The sequence below is a fragment of the Oryza sativa genome, chromosome 4 (assembly GCF_034140825.1).
Source record: "Oryza sativa Japonica Group chromosome 4, ASM3414082v1".
NCBI classification, from domain to species: domain Eukaryota; kingdom Viridiplantae; phylum Streptophyta; class Magnoliopsida; order Poales; family Poaceae; genus Oryza; species Oryza sativa.
The window spans coordinates 29033081-29046102 of NC_089038.1; the positions used below are offsets into that span (position 1 = coordinate 29033081).

A 13022-nucleotide genomic window follows, 5' to 3' on the forward strand; every position below is an offset into this window, starting at 1 on the left:
AAGGGGAGATGCGAGTTGCAAATGTAACCTGATGTGTGACCTTCTGGGTGCTTTTTTTTTAAACTAATTAAACCAGCAAGAGTACTGTTAATTATATTTTCAATAAGCAGGAGTAAAAAAAAAACCTAGACAGGTTAAAAAAGGAAAAAAACCACCAACTAACTAAACATCTACATAACATAGAAACAAAACCACTAACAACTGAAACCACTGACGAAACTCAATATAGGGTGTCGTTACCAAGCTTAACAAAAAAAAAGCATAGGAGGTTCCTACTTTGCAAACACGTATCATCGTTGCCAAACGACACAGCAGCGCCGACTTCACAGTGGATGCATCACGAATACCTAGCTCGCTGCTAGAATTATCAAGCGGCTTCAACATCCCACAATGGACGTCAGCCAACACCACCTAAGGTGCTTTTTCACCTGAAAGAATTTGTTTATGTGTGATGTTTTGAGTATGCTTCCCCAAACCAAGAGCATTCACGATGCATGATGGGCGCAACCGGTGGGTCCAACATTCACACAGTTAAAAAGCAACATAAGTAATTGTGCTTATAATGTTAGTATAACCTAGACAGCTAGGGAGATCTGCATAACTTTTATTTTTCATCCTTGGGTGAATAGCTAATTTAGTCCCTCAAGTTTGACCAAAGGCTCAATTTGGTCCTTCAGGTTTTATTTTGTCTACATAGGTCCTATAAGTATTTGTTTTGGCCTAAAATCATCCTTTGGCCCACTTAATATGCCATATGGCTATTTTTACTCAACAATTATGTTAGAAAATGTCCCTTTTGCCCTTAATTTGTATACAACTATACACTAGAAAAAAGAAATCCAAAATAAATAAACAACATTGCATATGTATTTCACATTATTTCAACATGTGCACATAAAAATTGAGCCTAATGGCTATCGTATATACTTGAAAGTACATAATTTATTTTTATTTTATCTATAAAAAGAATTCATTGCATGCAATTTTTTCTCTTATATATGTGAATGAGGGGGTATAAGTGTCATTTATCAAAAGAGTTGTTGGTTATGTGTGTTCAAGGATAAGTTTGATTAAAATAAAAACTTGAAGGACTAATATGGACACATTAAAATATTAAGGACTAAACTGATCCTTGCATGAAACTTGGAGGACCATTTTACCTATTCACCCTTCATCCTTTGTTTATTTATGCTTCCGCCCTTAAGTTGATTTTATTTATACTTTTGTCCAAAATTATGTAGCTACCACTTCAAATTAAATAAACAAATCAAAAACAACTTCAAAAATAAGAACCTTTACCTCCTCATTTCCCCATCAATTCTCCATCTCCCCTCAGCCCATTGGTGCCGACCTTACTAGACCCATCTGTGCCGCCTCTCAGACCGACACAACCTCTCCACTTTCCAAGGCGGTGGATTGGACCGACAATGACTAATGGTTGAGCTTAGCCGTGGTGTGTGTTCACCATATTCGACTGCAAGCTGACCTGATGTGGCTAATTGCTCATGCCGTTGCTCTCTCGTGTAGTCCTGGTAGATGTGGTCGTCTTTCTTGTGATGGTTCCTATGTGGCTACGAGATAGTTTTTCCAGATGTACGGCAACACATCATCTTCTGAGTCAACACAACTTTGATTGACAAGCTCGACGGTCTCAACCTACGGTAAAAAGAAGACAGGTTGTTTCCTTCTCTCCTGTATTTCTATGGAACTCTTTTTATCGCCCAAGCCACCTATGTTTTAAGCAATGCACTATGATAACACATGGCCACTCTTTTTCCTCACTCTCTCCTCCATGGTGAAGATGCTCCCGTGGATGGTCGAGGCCACTTGCTATGGTGGTGCGTATGTCAGTCTGATTGAGATAGCAAATGTATGCAACGGAAACCATTATTATAGTCTCCATATATTTTTTTTATAAACCTATACCTGGAACTCTTCATCTTCATTAACTCGTCTTCCGAATATGTTATCATTAATTGTAATTTGATTGCTAGTATCTAATGTCCTCTGTCTCAAAATAAATGTGAATTTATACATGAAATCTGAATATATTCATAAAAAGAAGGTCTTATTTTTAGAGGAAAAGATGTTGACTATGGATCGTACATGGAGTACGTGCGAGCTAGCCGCCGGCCCCATGATCGGTGTTGTTTTGTGGCCAAACACTTGCGGATGGCGCCACATGCCGGGCGGCCGGCTACCTATACCTATAGCTTAGCCTTTCCGGCTTTCCCATCGCGTGAAAGCCCTTCAATTCATAAAGCTGCGGCGAGACGGGACATGCAGAGAAGTAAAGAGAACGTGGCATCGATTCCCCCTGGCTCTATCTTTTTCTCCGAGGAAGTTTTTAGATTCCGCCCTGCTGCTGATCCGTACCTCTTCTTCTCGTAGGAGTAGCTAGGCAGCACTAGGAACACAGGCTGCAGGCAATGTTTGTACTACTACACGGCGAGTCACGAGCTGAGAGCCTGAGACACAACTATACGTAGAACACATGACATGCCCCAGTTTTCTGTGGTACTGGAGTACTCCGTAGCAACAGCAAGGTGTAGTATGCAGAAGACATACGTTCATGCGCGCGGTACTGTTCGAGTCGTCGCCATCGAGGAAAAAGAAGGAATTAATCTGAGTAGCACAGAGCGTAATTAGGGGCTGTTCGGGAAACATAGATTTATTCCAAGTCTCTATCACATCGGATGTCTAAACATTAATTTGAAGTAATAAACATAGACTAATTACAAAACCTATTCTATAACCTTGGACTAATTCACGAGACGAATCTTTTGAGCCTAATTACGCCATGATTTGATAATGTGATGCTACAATAAACTTTTGATAATTATAGATTAATTAGGTTTAAAAAATTCGTCTCGCGGATTAGCTCTCATTTATGAAATTAGTTTTTTTATTAGTTTATATTTAATACTCTAAATTAGCATCCAAACATAATTTTAGCCCCATCTAAACAGCCCCTAAGCGTGGTACTCGACCAACCCATCACGCACGTATAACGCGGGAATGCCTAACCTTTGAAGTGAGAGTGTGAGACCTCTCGATCGCGCGCTCCCCATCCGCGAATGGATGGATCAAATGGCCGGCCGGGTGACGATGCAACAGTAGATCGAGCTAGCGCCGCACGCACGGGCAGGATGGCGAGTTTTGACGTGACGCTGACGCCGCGCGCACAGGCTCTTGCAGGCAGCGACGCGCGCGTCGTTGCTTTGCCTTTGCCCCGGCCCGCGCCGCGCGCACGCACGCGAATCGAAAACCAAACTGTGGCTGCATGATACCGTTCCATGCATTGTGCGGTGCGGTGCTGCTGCGTTGCCCGTTGGTCGACGTACGCTTGTTGCAACGAAAAAAAAAAAAGGTCCAATCTGACTGGCTAAAATTTCTAGTACTACTAGTTTCTTGCGTTTCACCCCAACCCCACTTTGATCAGCTCGATCAGTTCGTGTTGACCTGTTTGCTTGACAAAGATGTTTGTTCCTCCTCCTGTTATTTTTGACCTTTCTGAAGACGCCCGCAAGAAGGGCATGCACCTTTTTCATTTTCTGTCGGGATGGAGTTGTCTCGCGATCATGTGCAATTTCCGCAAAAGTGCAGTAAAATTCCTGCATTTTTATATGGGGCCTGCCGAAAAAAAATTCTCCTTCAGACGTCTTAATTTGTTAAGAACAACATACTAGTACATTTTATAAGCATTTAATCTATCTATATACTTGTATTACTTGAGCACTCTAGGAAAGCTTTACTAATTGTAGATCTTATTAAGAATTCGTCTTAAATAAATTGTGCATTTAGAAACAGTACATGTACTCCCTCCGTACTGTAAAAAACAACATAATACTGAATGCGGCACATCCTAATACTACGAATCTGAACATACATATGTTCAGATTTATTGTACTGGAATATGTCACATCAAATTTTAGATTCGTTTTTTTAGGACGGAGTGAATACTATTTAATTTTTACTACCACAAATTCTTTTGTTTTATTAAAAAAGGGATAGCATTCCTAACTTTGGAATACATAAATATGAATTTGTACCCATCCTAGACTCTTAATTAAATATTTTATTAGTTTAAATTTCAAACTCGGACCAACAATTAGCTAGTTGTACAGCATGAATATTTTTTATTATAGTCGCTATAAATCATAAAATAACCAATATAGCCCATATATCAATTAAATTTAATATTTTTAATATCAATAAAAACAACAGCATGTGGGTATTGTTGGCTAATAGTACTCTTAATTAAAACAGTAAATTAAAAAAACACATACATAAGTGAAACTAGCAGAAAACTACACATTTAAGCCATCTTATCATAAAACTAAAGATTTAACATCGAGTTCATCACAAAACTATGGATTTAGGCGACAATGTCTAAAATTTACACTTAGCATTGAGTTTATCGAAAACTATACATTTTAAAAGTTTCATCAGGTAAAGGTGCTCGTTTGGAATCACTACATCTATAATTTGGTGATAAATGATGTACTGAATAGGTAATTTTTATATAACAGCTTAATTCTGCGTTTTTTGGGGCAAATTCAATTTTAAATGTATAGTTCTAAAATATTATGTCTAGATATGTAGTTTTGTGATAATAATGTATGTAGTTTTGTAGAATTTATTGTAATTAAAAAAACACATTGTATATAGATAGATTAGATGCATGGTACATACATGTAGGTCATGGAAAATGGATAGTACATATATAATATACTTCCTCCATCCACAAAAGTTACACATATTACTTTTGTCACCAAGACCAAGAAGACATTAAATCATCTTGCATCCTATAAAATCAAGAAGTGAATGTAAGCATGCAACTAATGAGTATTTAGATGACTCCGTGAGTTCCAATTAAACATTCAATTTATCTCTTCATTTAAGTCTACTCTTGGATGCATAAAGACTACAAATAGGAACAACTTACTTGGAAAAACTCAAATGTGAAATATATCTAACTTTTATGGATGGAGGGAGTAGTATATTGTACTACAACATTTTTTTCTACAACTTTGCCAAGTAAGACGATGAATAAATCTACTTACAAACTTCTACCATGTATGTAAAACACAGATCATTTCAATATTTAGAACATAATTAGAGTATTTGTGCAGATAATGTAATGGTAGTGGTAGCTGCACTTTCTGCAGCACTATGCAATGGTTAAATTTGTGCATGTGCATTTTGCATCCAAACGGCAACCACTATGCTACCAGAAAATACTACTGCAGTGCTATAGCAACTTACCTCAGGGATCAAGATCACTATCGTGCAAGCCAACCATTTCAAGAACTCTCATTCTTCCACAACCAGAAAGTGCTGACAGGCAGACGTAACATAGATCACCTCAGTGGATGGATGGAAGTAGTATGCTTTGTGAAAGAGCATCCAAAAAGAAAAGTGAGATGAAAACCAAGAGAAGAACTAGTGCAGCAATGAACTAGTGCAGCAAGCTGAAAGTTTAGGTAGTGGTTGCTATAAAGCAACAAGAAAGGCCAGGCCTTGGACATCCCCAACTATATCCATGCATATGAGGCATTTATATGTGAAAGATATATACAGAAAGGAGGCCATTGCACCACTGTTTATAGATGCTAGGCTAGTTCTCCATGCAACTAGAGTGGCATTAATAATGCATGCCCAAAACGGCATGAGTGTGAGTCAAGGACAACGTGCAGACAAAGTGGAGACCATAGCACAAAAGTACAGAAGAAAACAAGGTGGAGGGAGAAATGTGATAGTAGTTACAATATCTAAACAAACAGCATGAGCAGAAGACTTGTCAAAACTACACTGCTACTACCAGTATTTAATAGCCTCAAAGTTTAGATCAACACACACACATATACTATATACTAATATGTACTCCTACCTGCCTGGTGATCCAATCCATTAATTTAGTTAAGGAATAAAGCAGAACATCCCTTCAAGTTTGTCACTTTATTATGATGGTTGAAGCAATGATGTGAATCATGGGAACAAGAGCAGTATTATCCTCCCAAAAGCACATCTTAGAGCAAGTTTAATAGTAGAGCTTACTATTAGCTATTAGCCCATCTTAAAACTAACATATATATATATATATATATATATATAATATTAGCCATAAGGTTATCTTTATTTTTTTTCTTCTCCTCTCTCTTTCCGTCACATATACATTTAATGTATTTGTTTAGAAGTATGTCTTGAACTAGCTTTTGCATGGGAACCAATATACTCTAGTTTTTGTTAAATCTTTTCTCCACGTAAGTTTATAGTTAGCTTATAGCTCACCATTAACGTTGATATGCTACTATCAAGAAGCTAACAGTGGTTCTAATTCCTTTGTCATTTAGTAGTTGCACAGAGCCAAATGCAGCACATCATCATCCTCCCCCCTGGAGCAAATTAAAATCTGGGCAGTGGGTCGTTTGTTTAATAGGGTGGCCAATGCTTCAAGAATGCGGTGAATGTTATTATTCCTCACGCCCCTCATCCCTAGGAGAATGTTTTTTTGTGGGCCCCTCCATGCAACTCCTCTCCAGGGGAAGGATCATACCACATGGTGGTGATGAGGTTGTGTGTGTGTCATTGTATGAGTACTTCTACATTGAGAAGAATCATTGTGGGACAACTTTTTGGTGATCAAGAGCTGGTGTGTGCCATTCAGCCATTGTATAGTACTCCATTAACAAGATAAACACAGAGACCATGGCACAGAACAGGAGAAAGAATCATTGGGTAACAACTTTTTGGTGTGGGCAGGTGAAACTGGGCAAGTAAAAAAGTTGCATTTCTTACCCACTTGACATGAAAGGAAGAGGGACATCCCAGAGATCAGTGAGATGCAAGAAGCATGACGGTGAAGAGAGAGGGTAGCATTTGTACCTTTTTAGTTTACAAAAACAATAAAAGGTGGTACAAATGGCATGCTGGCCAAACATATGATATAATAATATACCATGTGATGAGAGAGAGAGACTTGAGTATGAGAGAGAGGAGACTGTGTGTGCCTGTGGGTAAAGTTTCTTTAGAGAGTGGGGTGTTTGTCATACATACATATTCCCTTCCTCCATGGCTTCTCTAGCTCCTCTCCTCTCTCCCTCTCTCGCTAGTGCTTTTCATGGCTGGAAGATTCCGGTTTTGGGACGATGGTGAGACATGACATCTCAGAGCTAGCCTGCTACAAGAAAAAGGAACGCACAGAGAGATGACAGACAGAAAGACAAGCTTATATAAAAAGTACAGAAACAAGGAGCAAAAAGATGTGCATTATAGTTTGGCTGTAAATATAACAATAAGATAGTAGGAGTACTATACAAATTAAATTACATGCGCTCAAAAACCCCTTTTGCAACTACTACTACTATAACTTTATATGACCTCTACACATCCCATAGAAGTTAACAACAATAACAAGTTAAGCTAGAAAAGGATGGAATCACTACTGTTTGGATCAACACAAAGTCATAGATCAGCTGCAAACCCTTCCCAAGATCTACATCTACAACCAAAAGCTTGATGCATTGCCGTTACCAAACATACTGTAGCTAAGTTTGACATACATGCATGGTGATGGGGGTCCATTTTTCTTTCTTCCTCCCCAACCGAGTCCTTCCCTTCATCCTTCGCTTCACAATGCCCCTGCAAAACCAATGAGCTACACACCACATGCATGCCTGTGTACCACGTACGTACACGCCATCGGACTCGAAGCCAGCCTAAAAAGAAGCTTCCCATGCTCTACTAGTCTAGTACTGCACTGACGCATGCAGCTCTCTAACCACACATCGATCAAGCGATGACTAGTAGTAACAGTGATCAATGGAGAGAACTGGAAGATCAGAATTCAGAAAGAGATCGATCATGCATCATGATCCTTTTGAGGAATCATGTGAGCTCGGTTGTTGTGTTGAGCACCAAAGCCGATCAACAATCACATGAAAGACAGCAAAAGGGAGAAGAAAGAACACCAAGATGATGATGCAACACCGGGAAAGAAGAAGAAGAGAGATCAAAACACCTTATACGGAGTAACAGTGAATCAGTGATGGATTATCGCCAATGCCAACCTCTTATTAAAACCCTCGTCGTCTCTACTGCCTATCTCCAATTTGAACCCACGCCACCACAGCGCGGAGGCTTTTGCATGAGCCATGCATGCATGCATGGCCGCCGCCGCCGCATTACCAAGAAGTGCCACTGCCGCCGCCGATCATGCCGTTCCAGAACCCCGGCGTGTCGTGCCCGCCTGGGCCGCCGCCTCCGCCACCGGCCTGCTGCTCCTTGCCGTGATCAAACTGATGGCCGCCGTCTACGCCGGCGCCGCCGCCGCTTGCGCCTCCACCGCCAGTGCCAGAGCTGACCGTCGGCTTCAAGTCCTCGAACGGGAACAGCAACCTGCCCGTGCTCTCCGGCACGCCTTGCAACCCCGCGCTGGAGCCGAACCCCGCGGCGGATGGCCCGCCCACCGAGCCGTGCGCGTCCAACGAGAACCCGAGCAAGCTCTGGGACGACTGTGGCGGCGGCGGCGGCGCGCGGAACTCACCGAGCGCGAACCCCGGCGTGGCGTACTCCGCTGGCATCTGCATCGGCACCTGCAGCGGCATGTAGCAGCCGGTGCTTCGGAGCAGCTCCATCGCGGAGAGCGCGCCGCCGCCCCGGCCGTTGGTCCCCATTGGGCCACCGGGGTTGCACACGCTGCTGCTCTCCAGGCTCGGGAACGCCGGGAACTCCCCCGGCGCCTGCAGCCCGCCGTGGTGCGGGAACGCCAGGTTCAAGTCCTGCGCGCCCTCGTGGACCAGCTTCGGGTTCTTGGACGCCCCGCCGCCCGTGCTGGCCATGGACATGGACATGGACGCGCTCGTGACGACGGAATTCGCCGTGGAGGCGGACGCGGGCGACGCCGATGCCGCCGACGACGACGAGCGCTTGTTCTTGCGCGAGCCGCCGCCGACGGGGACGTTGCGGAGCGAGCCGCCCTCCGTCCAGTAGCGCCGGCACGTCTTGCAGAAGTAGCGCGGCTGCTGGAGGCTGTAGTTGTTGTAGTAGCAGAACTTGGTGTTCGTCGAGTTGCACCGCGGGCAGTTGAGCGCCTTCTCCTTCTGCGGCCGCGCCCGCCGCTCCGTGCTACCCGCCCCCGCGCCACCTGCCACCGGCGGCGCGCCGCCGCCGCCGCCGCCCCTCAGTGCGCCCCCAGTCACCGACGACGGCGCCGTCGCCGCCGGATTCGGATTCGCGCCGGCGGCCGCGTTCGCTGCCATCAGCATCTCCTCCATGGGCTTCACCAGCCCTAGCCCCTGATGGTACACACATGGTGCAGCACTCCATTAGAACACAAACGATCAAAGATCAAACAAACACCTTGCTAACTTCACACCAACTACTACTACAGCAACAAGCTCGCAAGAACAAGCGAGCACAAATGGCATGTGGTTATGCAGTGACAGAGAGAGAGCTAGCCATGGCAGCAAGCAGGGTGTTTAGAATCTTTATGGTGCAACTAAGAACCAAGCAAAAGGATACAAAGGCAGATTAGAGGGGGGAGGAAAGGTGAAACTGGTAAAGGGGGGAGAGGAAAGGAAAAGGTGATAAGCGAAAGGAAGGAAAGAAAAGATGAAAGAGAAACACACCACCACACAAAACACAACTTTGTTTGTGCTGTTGTAGGGTTGCGCGCAGTAGTAGTACCACAGCTGCTCCTGCTGCTGCTGCTACTACACATCACCGGGGACATGGCTACTCTTTTGATGCAAGCGGCAAGGAGACAGAAGAAAAGAAGGAGAAAAGCTATGAGAAAAGAAGATGAGGAAAGGGGGGGATTAGAAAGAAGAAAGGCGATGGTGTGTGTGTGTGTGCTGCTTTCAAGGATCAAAAGGGAGAGGGATTAAAGCCACAAAGGGCCTCACCCCCCCCCCCCCCTCAAAGCCTATGGAGGAGGGAGAGAGAAGCGTGTGTGTGCTACTGATGATGATGAATACTGAAGCATAGATCTACACAAAGAATAAGGGTTGGCATATAAAGCGAAGAACATCTTCCGAGAGGCAGACAATCAGAAGAAAAAAAAAGAAAAGCATATGCACCGAGAACAAGGCGCAGAAAGGAAGATGAACAGCAACAAGATCAGGAAGAAGAAGAAGAAGCACAAGAGCGAAATTCTGACAGATGCAGAATCAATCGATCGATCGATCTTTGCAAAGCGATTTTTACCTGGTGCCAGTGGGCTGCATCCATGCAAGAGGGCTCTCCAACTGCGTCTACCTCGCTGCCCCCCCAACAATTCTTGCTCCTCCGGGCACCTGAGGAGACGAAGCGCAACGAAGACGAAGACGACGAGCGAGCTCCACCTCCTGATGCAGCAGCTGGTGGATTTCTTGAGCAGAAGGGAGAGAGAGAAGAGAATGTCCTGTGGTTGGGGCAGTGAGTGGAATTATGCCTCCTCCCTATCTCTGCACCCTCCTCTCTCTCTCTCTCTCTACCCACATACGTTTTGCTGAAATAGCCAAGCTGCTAGTGGATTCTTTTATTATATATATTTCGCTACTACTCCTCCGCTCCTCCAGCTCTACCAGAAACTCGGCAGAGACGAGATGAGCTACTACTCCAAAACTTTGAAGCGCTATATACTATATTTCTGTCAAATTAAGCTCGGCCGCTGATGATGATGATGTTCTTCTTGCTCAAGCACAGGGCACACGCGAGTATTATTATCAGGGGTATGCGACCGAGTGAATGGATGGATGGATGCTCGTTCGGTCAGGGATTCCGAAGAAAAGAGGAGGAAAGCCACCGGTGGAAGCCCTGGGAATGGCGGTTTGTGGGGGCTCTCGCGTCGCGCGTGCGTAGGACGGCGCGGCACGTGCGGCCAACCGCGGCCATCTTTTTATAATTCCATGGGGGCGTCACTGTGCGGTGTCACCTTTTTTCCGTTTTCCATTTTTTTTCTTTCTTTCTTCTTCTTCTACTTCTCCCCCACCTCAGCGGCTGTGCCTTTTCTTGTTGTGCGACAGGGCACCAGCCTCTTTGTTTTCAGTGTACAGTTGTGGCTCGTGTAATTCTTCTCTGATTGCAGTGCATATGCCCACACCGAAGGTGGTTGTACTACCATCGTCGTGTTAAACTTGAACAGTAACCGGGAGATGGGATATATGGGCCCATATGAGACTCAGAGATTTCAATCGGAGTGGGATCCGTTGGACATTGTCCTTGGAAATGAACGGTGGGAGCAGCAACAGGGGCAGGGTCAGAAAAAAACTTGTGGAAAGAGAGCGCAGTCAGAATTACATCATGGGTAGAAATATAGAATAACGGGTTTTTAACATCACGGGTAGAATAACAGATTTTTGCTAACTTAATTACTAGTGTACATTTGTATGTAGAACTGGATGTATATAAACAATTGAAAAAGGGCAAACTTACCTCAATTTAGCAGCCATCCCTATCTATCTTGGCCCGATGCAAAATACAAGATGAGACCTTACTTATCCATCTAATGACGATTTGGCTTAAGTAGAAAAAGAATCACTATCAAATTAGTTTTTCTTATTAAGTGAAAAAAATAGAAATATATTGTTTGCAACACACATCCACGTCATCATCATGAAGTACGTTCTTAGAGATAACCAATTATCATTGAACACTCGTTGAAGCTGAGAAAAAAATTATTCCGACCAAATTAGTGCAGCATAAAGATAAAAAAAAAGAGACCGAAGAGATCGCTATAAACATATCAGAACGCATTGGCATATAATGAAGCACACAAGGGGCCCCTAATATTTTGAGGTCATGTATGGTCGCTCATCTCACATGTGTCTAAAGATAGGGTTGTAATTTGGCAAGATTACTTCTAGACTTTAGGAGTTGAGCTTAATTAAACAAAGAAGATATAATTCAACTAGGAGCAACTTTTTCTTGATGTATGGATTGTAGCCTTGTGGGTAAGGGATGGGAGAGGAACATATTGACATCTAGGTGCTTCAACAATAGCAAATGGTGAGAAGGAGGCAAAGCGCATGTGGTCGCTTTCATATAAGGATTCAAATGGTTCAGATATATTAAAAAAAGGAACGAATACCTTAGATATGAAAACGAAAATGAATAGTATTGTTGAATATAGTTACACTACGATTAAGGCCACAAATAGTAATCAAAGCATAAAACACTTTATTGTGGCTTCTGACATAAACACATAAACATATAGATATAAAGTTCTTATATTGTATATCGAATATTAGATTAAATTCTTTAAATTTTAGTAACCATGTAGCTGTATCATATAAACATGTAGAAATCATGAACTCTCTAGTGTGCATAAGTTATATAGAAGAGCTACAGTTAATTAGTTATAAAATAATTACACTATGTAAAAGACTATGTTAAGATCCATGTATAAAAATTGATTTATTTTTGGATGGAGAAAGTAATAAACATGTTGTACAAGCCTACCAAAGTAATTGTATGCACAGCGCACGTTATATGGAAGTTCGATGCACATGTTGAAACACTCGTGCCAATTCATCCTGGTACGTGCATGCGTGGACAATCTCTAGCAAAGAGGCATGGCCTACTCTTAGACAGTCCCAAACCTCCACCTTAGCTAGTTTCCATAGCATTAAATACACTGCCACTTAAAAAAATTTCTGATATGGCAAGAGAGTTAATGTGGAGAGAGGAAAAAAGATGAATAATCCATTTCTCATGCAAGAAACTGGATCTACATAGAAACCAAGAAAGAAAATAAGGGGATATGTGGATGGAGAGAGAGAGAAGACATCATTGGATGAAAATCTATGTTGAAGAAACCACCAATTGAGCCATAGTTTCTATACGTAGTGTCTATATGACATAATAAGTATGAAAAATTCTTGGATGCTTCATGGGTTAAGATTGTCCTAAGAGCATCTGCAATGTGGGAATTAGAAGGGGCACTAAGAGAATCTTTTCACGGTAGCAAAGGCTCTATACATTGCGAACACAGGTCTCAAGTATAGTAAAGGGCTCTTCCCTTGAGACCAGGTATCTTA

At 42.8% G+C, this 13022-nt stretch overlaps 1 protein-coding gene across 2 annotated transcripts; it reads right to left on the reverse strand.

Annotated features, from left to right (window-relative positions):
- Positions 1-7245: 7245 nt before the first annotated feature.
- Positions 7246-11401, reverse strand: LOC9267486 (dof zinc finger protein 1-like). 2 transcript variants are annotated; one of them, NM_001424235.1, is made up of 2 exons: positions 10210-10834; positions 7246-9299 (listed from the first exon to the last, which is right to left on the reverse strand). In NM_001424235.1, exons 1-2 carry the CDS (start codon positions 10231-10233, stop codon positions 8187-8189), a joined length of 1137 nt encoding a protein of 378 aa, NP_001411164.1. In that variant the 5' UTR covers positions 10234-10834; the 3' UTR covers positions 7246-8186. The 2 variants fall into 2 exon arrangements, with proteins under 2 accessions (NP_001411164.1, XP_015637009.1); XM_015781523.3 differs by having other exon boundaries at positions 7254-9299; positions 9633-11401.
- Between the last annotated feature and the right edge of the window lie 1621 nt (positions 11402-13022).

Coding starts and splice junctions, on each gene's coding strand:
- LOC9267486 (NM_001424235.1), bottom strand. CDS start 10,233: ATGGATGCAGCCCACTGGCACCAG. Junction 9,300..10,209: donor ATGCAGCCCACTGGCACCAG/GTAAAAATCGCT, acceptor GTGTACCATCAG/GGGCTAGGGCTGGTGAAGCC.